General features: G+C 33.7%; 1 protein-coding gene across 2 annotated transcripts in view; it reads right to left on the bottom strand.

Moving 5' to 3' along the window:
- LOC145674938 (N-acetylneuraminate (7)9-O-acetyltransferase) overlaps positions 1–7913 on the bottom strand; it is a 146736-nt gene continuing 138823 nt past the window's right edge. For both annotated transcript variants that reach the window (XM_081745196.1, XM_081745197.1), the window contains one exon: positions 1–7900. In XM_081745196.1, the coding sequence (XP_081601322.1) occupies positions 7556–7900 (345 nt within the window). In that variant the 3' untranslated portion in view covers positions 1–7555. The remainder of the gene's footprint in view (positions 7901–7913) is intronic.

Raw genomic sequence — 7913 nt, 5'->3', positions numbered from 1 at the left:
TTAAAATCGATTCATTTATTAGACCACTGCTGTGAAAAGAAAGTGTATAATAGAAAAGAGACTTTTGAACGTGACTGTACAAACAAAATAAATACAAAAATGACTAGGATTGTTAGTTTTCGTACTATTTATCTACCGCGAAAGAATGATTGTATGTAGTGGCACTGATAATCACAATTACCATCATTATGTATTTTAAGTACGCCTGTGCGTGACCTGCATCATAAATTCTGCAGACTAAAATAAGCATTGCTAATGTTCACTGATTAGTTAGGGTTGGGAACAATTATTCTCTCAGTACAAAATAGGAATTTTGGCGCTGGAACTGTCCTCGCTGTCGAAGTATTTTATTTTCGCCCATTAACAAGATTTCTTATATTGATCAGTACCTATGATGCTTACAATTATAAATAAAACAGATATCAGGAATAGGTAAAGTACGTCCAAATTCATTATTTTACAAGTTTTTAGACTTACTGTTCTTACTTTCTATATACAATTTACAAAGATGTCTTTCCAATAAACTCATTACGAACCAAGTTCAGTTGAAAATGTTTAAATTACATTTACATTTTAAAATATTGAAAATAAATTTACGTACATATCATGCTGCTATCATCAGAAGTATAAATTATCAAAACAGAAACCAGTGACGTGCCGTGGGAAAGGGGCGACGGTCCTGGGCACCGAAGTAAGGGGGCGCAAAATTCGGAAGGAAAAAGAAAAGAAGGAAAGGAAAAAGAGAGGAGAAATTACTTACAATGTTACTAGTATGTAGTTAAATCCTCTTCCTGCTTTAGGAAGTAGTCCTATAATGTTACTCATGTCAGGAAAATGCATGTGCACATATATAAAATGGAAGGAAAAAAGTAATAAGAAGTGCTCACAGTCAAGGAAAAGCAGGATTTACTTCTGAAAATTTTCCTACGCTTCGCGGCGCTGGTCTGTCGACCTCATTCATATGTACGGGGACGCCCTCGTATACTCTCGCCCCCGCGTGCTAATTTTCCACGGCACTTCACTGATAGATACTATGTTCTGATAATTTTTTCACAAACTTACATATTTCCTAAAGACACAAAGGTGCATAAACATCTGCATTGTTTCAAAAACTACTCGATTTTTTTTTTCTGTCAGCTACTTTTTTTTTTTTTTTCAAATGTTCATGTTTCTTACGTATTTTATTACTGAGATTCCTTAGAAGAGTATATCTTTTGTCAAACGTACTCGAAAAGTATAACTTAGAAGATAATTTGACCTAACTGAGTCTATAAAGTTGCATTTAGATACAAAATAATTACTTCTTAGATACACCTAAATAACTCAAGAGCTTTTTACATTTTACAAATATACTTCTCCTGTTCATAGGTAAAAGACAGATGTATATTACACAAACATACGTCGTCATGGCATTCTATACATTGCAATACCTTAATAATGGATGTAAGAATCTATCGTTGTACATATTAACAGTTTATTATTCTTCATTTATTATAACATTGACAAAAATTACAAATGTGTATTCTAACGCCAGAGTTAGTAAGACTCAGAATTCTGCCACTTGAGGTTGTAGTTATCAATCACTGTGATTGACGAAACTATGTAAACAATCGTAAAGACACTGGAATTATAGTGTTTTTATTAATTTAGAAACGTTATTTTAATAGGTGAGAAACATACAAAGTAACAAAATAACACATTATAGCAGAAAAACTAGTTGCATTCACATGTCAGTTGTATATAAGGTAAAGAAATCTTAAAAAATCATAGTGCAGACATGTAAATAAGACTTTCTAGGTCACTGATGGGGCATAAGAAATGTGTCATGTTGGAAGCTAATCTTAGCAAGTGGTGGGTGGTTGATTCTTCAGTGTATTTTGCGGAAGAGACTTCCTTCATTCTTAGGCTTGCTATACACTATAGGATAGATCCTAGGAAATCTCTTATGGTTTTTCCTCCAGTGAAAATCTGAACGCGAATGGCACCAGATCGCATGTCATTTCCTGTTCTGAACAATCCTATGAGATTTTTTCTTGTTTAGAGCACGCTCTATTTTGGAAAGAAAATTCGTTAAGATTTCGATTTAAGAGACATCAGGTGAGAGAAAGTGAAAACAACTGTTTCTCCCCGCCAGCCGTACGTGGATGAAAGGGCAAAAATACTCGACAAAATGAAGAGTGGCAGGGACTGATGAGGCATGATTTGCTAATTTATATTCTGATTTTTATGCTTTGTTTAGAAGTGTGCAATTTAACAGTATAGCGCCTGGTATCAATATCAGTAGGATGTGCAGTATAGTTACGTGTATAGCACAAAAGGATAGGATTTCCTACGAGATATGTATAACATTTTTCCTTGATAAATCCTAAGATATTTCCTAGGACTTATCGCATAGTATATAGCAGGCCTTACTGTCGGAACAAACAAGTTCATGCCAAAAATACGCGTGAGGTTACTATAAACACCTACGGACTAGACAATAGTACACAAGTACTATTCACTGTGCATATTAGATTTCGAAAAGTAACGAGATTAACTTGTGCTCGTTAAAGCACATGATTATAGTTTGTGTACAGAAGGAGATGCGGACGAATATCCTCTTCCATTAATCTGGGAAATATATAAACATTTTCCACTTTATAGTGTAGACGAAGACGTTATTAGGATTCAACGAAAAATAGACATGAATTGATTCATACAACTAATCTTCGTGAATATGTGTTATTACGATACAGATACAGAATGTTTACTATCTGTCAGCAAGTCAATGGATGAGGAACATGAACTAACCGGTAGTGCAATGGTTTATTAGTGACAAATATCTTGGGGAAACTATAGCTACAGGGACTTTATGCACTTAACATAACGTATGATTACTAATAAACCAAACCATTTGGCGCAACGTGTAATGTGTATCAAGAAGGAACCAGAGAACGTTTAATCTTTATTTATATCTATCTCTGTGGCTTGGATCTGAAAGGGCCAATGTCACTTTTCGGGATAAAAAAAAAAAAAAAAAAAAAAAAAAAAAAACTTCAATTTTAACGTCTATAAATGCATGTTTTCTTGTGCAAGAAGAGCAAATCTTAACACGAAATAGTTTGGAATATATATACCATTCATATTGACATTTGCCTTTCTTGCGCGAGAAAATATTCTTTTTATAGGCGTTAAAATTGACGAACATCTCATATTTGCCAAAAAGTGACATTGCCCCTTTTAGATCCAACCCACAGATATAAAGAAGAAAGAAAGGACTATATGGTAACTATTCAAGAACTTTCTTCATAGAGTTAGCTACATGTGCGCACTTAAAAAAAAAAAAAAAAAAAAAAAAAGATGGAGAAATAATATACACTGTAAAGCTTAAATAGTGTAAATATCAGTGTTCAATTTACGTGCTAGTGTTGAAATATAACCAGTTTTTTGTGAAGTTAATTATAATCAAATTGGAATGTAAGATAATAATTCCAAAAATACTTGTGCTTTTGCAACTGGTCGTTTAGTAAGTACAGACATATAATGATTACGTTGTTCTGTTACAGGAATGGAATGTCGTTGGTTGTTAGAGTATTACTTTAAACATGTTTGAGTGTCATAAGTTCTTCGTATGAAAGATTGTAGGCAACGTATCTGTAAAACAATATTACGAAGAACAAGTAGTACTGGTTCTACTGACTTCAAATGGTGAATCTACAAGTCACATGTAGTGGTGAGACGAAAATTTCGTTCTACTAGTGTTAACGTCCTCTACGCAGCTTCACATTACTAAGTAATGTTCCTTACGTAAGTCTTCATAATGCCATCAGTGAGTAATTCTTTGAGTTTATTTGTGCGATTTCTCCTTAAGCAGTTTACATTACAATAAATTTGAATATCTGTATTTACTTGACACACATATTATTTACTAATGGGTTTCAGTCCGTTTTATTAAATATACAATACAAACGACAGAGATAATATAGAAATATGTTCACATTCATTCTTATATGCCTATTATGTCATAAGTAAATTTGTTCATCCAATGTGGTTACGTTTGCAGTAGTACCTGAACACTTATCAAATTGTAGGTGACTGTTTTTATACATTATGATCTTACTTAACAATGTATAATAATTAAACTCCTACGTAAACTGCTATAAACTCTTCGATCCATGCATTAAAAAACTCGCAAAAAAATAAATAAAATAAAAATGAGACAATTCCAATCCTGTATTTCGAAATACCGAAGATAAAATAAAATGGCATTCACCAATAAATATCTAAATTATATCATCAACAGCAATAGATTCTAACTGCAACAGGTTCATCTATATTACTCTAAAGTCAAGTTATAGCTACAATATATATTCAAATTATATGCATACTTGAAAAGAAAATTAACGGTATGCGTTGTATGTTTCTTGCTCCACTACGTGTAATATAAGCGAAATTTCTCGACTTAAACGCTAAAATACTCATTTTATTTCTTTGCTTTGTTTGTAGGAAGTCAGTATTTTATTGATTCTAGAAAATGTTACGTTATGTCAATTACGATTATAATGCGTTACGTCAAGGCACACTCTTCATTATAATACAGTTCATACAGATTTTTGATTGATATATCAGATAAAGAGTAATTTTAACATTAATTATGATTTACCTTGTAATATGTTATGACATTTATCTGTGTATGTTTTTGATACGCTTTCCTGTTATCCTCAGCAGTATTACTTAGCTAGCGTAATACCAAATTCCGAATAATTTTTCCGAGTTCCGGAAAGTGAAATTTCCGATTCCGAAAAACTTTGGCCATCCCTAATATGAACTGCCTCTCGTAATGATTTTCATGCTCAAATACGAATCCTTGTATTCTGAATTACATTTATAGTAATACACATTATTTACCAGAAAATAATCAAAACATACATCATTCGTATCAAAAAAGTACATTAAATTAAAAGCACTAAAATACTTTGCCAGACAAGAGATAGAAGAAATATAGAAAAAAGAAAACTAAAGAACAGAGAAAAAGTTGAAGCATCCAGTAACCGACGAATTACTGAGTTACATGATAACGTTACGAGGTTGAAAGCAGATGTAGTTTAGTGAAGGAATATAAAGCTAATGGAACAAATAGTTTCGTAAGAGTCAAGGGGAGCAAAAGAATACTAAGTCAACAGGAAAAATGAATAACATAGGGAAAAGATATATACCTGTATATATATATATATATATATATACCTGTATATATATATATACCTGTATATATATATATATATATATATATATATATATATATATATATATATATATAATTTTTTTTTAACAAATACCCACTCTCGAGCTTCTATTTTGGCGAAACTTTAACTCCTCTTTCGATTACAAGAAAGTCATGGCAGTCCTCTCGGGACAAGCCAAAGGTCCAAGGTTTGTGTATGGAGATAAAAGGCTCCAAATTTCCTTGGCTCCGGCACTCATGGAGGTGATGTAACCAGTAGCTCGCTCTGGCCTTTGTTCCTCATGCTGACTCAGATACCGATTTTAAAGAGGCTCCGTGTAACCTCAGATGCATCGGAACGAGGGCAAAACAAGAAAAATTTCCAGCCTCCACCTGGGATCGAACTTGGGACGCACAGTTGGCACGTAGATGTCTTACTAACTACGCTCCCGCGACTCTTTCCATCAGCATCAACAATCACCGAAGTTTCTCTAGCTTCAAGTGCTCCATCTACTTGTGCCAGAACACAGAACCTATCACAACAGTACATTTGACCATACCCTCAACTTACGCATCTTTAGAATTCTTCCCTTAGTCTTTTCAACGATCCCGAGAAAGAGATTCTTATCATGTCCTCTTTACCGTCTGTAATAACCTACCTTACTAAATCCACTCCGTTTTTAATCATTTTTATCTCTGCTAATTTCTTCTATAGTATTACTATCAGAAACGGCCGTCTGTAATGTTTATGCAAAATCTTTAAGAGTACAGAAAGAAATGTGTGAAATATGTTTGCATTATCCCTATCGATTCTCCGATCAACAACCTATAACACAGGCAAAAGGTTTGGGTTGCCTATCTCACAGGCAATATCCTTCATTTACATACACGCACTTTAAATTTTGGAGCTCCTTGAATGCCCTCCTCAAACTGAAAATCCAAAGACGGTTTCATACGCGATTAGATCTTATTAAAATCTATTTGTGTAAAAACTTTGGTAGCTCTTAATGGCTTTTTTTCCAATACGAAAATATGATAACAGACACAGATACACACTTTTTTATATATATATTAGTACAGATTATTATTTGTAATGATTTCTCCTCTACACTTCTCATTCTGCATTATTTCCGCTTTTATTTATTATTATATTTTATTCATTCATTTATTATTTTAGTAGTTTTTAAATATTACAATTTTTAATTAATTTCTTCCTTCATTTTTCAATTACTTTTCCCTATATGATGCAATTATTTTCTCTACATTTATAATTATTTTGCTCCGCATACTCTTACTGAACTATCCGTTACATTATTATTTTTTTTTTATTTTCCTCCATTAAATTCCATTGGTTCTGCATTTTATCATGGCCCCCACTTAGACTTTTCTTAGCTTTTTCTCTGTTCTTTAATTTTCTCTCTTCTTTTCTCCCAACTTTCTTTCTTCCTTATTTATTCAAAGGAAAGAGTTCATAGTACGCGATACTATCGAGGACACACAAACCATTTCAATACATCTTTTGAAACATCTTATGTACACAAAACTTGGAAACACGTTATCACAGAAGCTCACTTATTCTTAAGAATTCCTTTCCTTAATACGTAGCCTGATCAATAAAGACTGATCGTCAGTGTTTATGAAGTGAATACAACAGCAAGACACAGAAAACGAAACACGTCTGTATATTGGGAGAAGTGACAAATAGATCGAGCAAGTTTGAAAGCCATGGCGTCAGGAATGTGACCTTGGCAGCCGTTCAAGCACACGTAGTTTCAATTGCGCATAAGGCAACAATGGAAGTGACACGTGAAGAACAGTACAGAAATTCTGTTGACTATCTTGCAAAGATCAACGTTCCATGTGTACCCCATCCTCCATATAGCTCTGATTTAGCCCCCTGTGATTTCTTTCTTTTTACAACTTTGAAGAAACACCTCCGAGGACGGCGTTTCGATCTTCAGGGGCAGTGGTGAAAGCTGCGGAGGTGATTTTGAAGGATCTCTACAAAAATGGCTTCCAGCATGTCCTTGTCGACTGGCAAAAACGTTGGGATAAGTGCATCGCATGTAATGGGCACTATTTTGAAAAAGACCACCAACATTTGGAGGATTAGTACAGATAATTATGTTTTATTCACTTATGACCATTCTTTATTGATCAGCCCTCGTACTTAACTCATTTTTAGTTGTTCCCAACCCTAATGCTAATAAGAATAATACCTTCGAAGTCATATTCTATGCTTTACAGTTCATCCGTACACTTGCATTACGTAAAAAAAAAAAATCTTTGGTATATACTAGTGTTTAACTGGTTAATTCATATTCGATAATACGAACACAACAGAAAAAAAATATATCAAAACATTCCATCGTGTATTCCAATCGGAACTAAGATTACGAGAAAAAGTATAACATTTCGGAGAGCTAGCTTCCAATCTGCTGGCACAGCATATGGCAGTAACACTCGAGTAATATGATGAATTTCATGAGACGCACAAACGAACACGAAAGAAGTCACCATCACGTTCACAACTGGGTAACTGGGAACTAACACCAAAACACCATGAATATCAGCTGCCTGCCATATGTGGTACTGGCTAATAAACAATTCCAATGATATGCGACCAAACCAACCGAAAAAACTCGAATATCTAGTCCTTAACACTCCTGAGATATTTCGCAGAACAATATATGCTATTATCTGAAAGATAATA

Source organism: Thermobia domestica, chromosome 18, assembly GCF_964235325.1.
Source record: "Thermobia domestica chromosome 18, izTheDome1.hap1.1, whole genome shotgun sequence".
Classification (NCBI taxonomy): domain Eukaryota; kingdom Metazoa; phylum Arthropoda; class Insecta; order Zygentoma; family Lepismatidae; genus Thermobia; species Thermobia domestica.
Note: the sequence above shows the minus strand (reverse complement) of the source record. Positions and strands in the feature narration are given on the sequence as shown.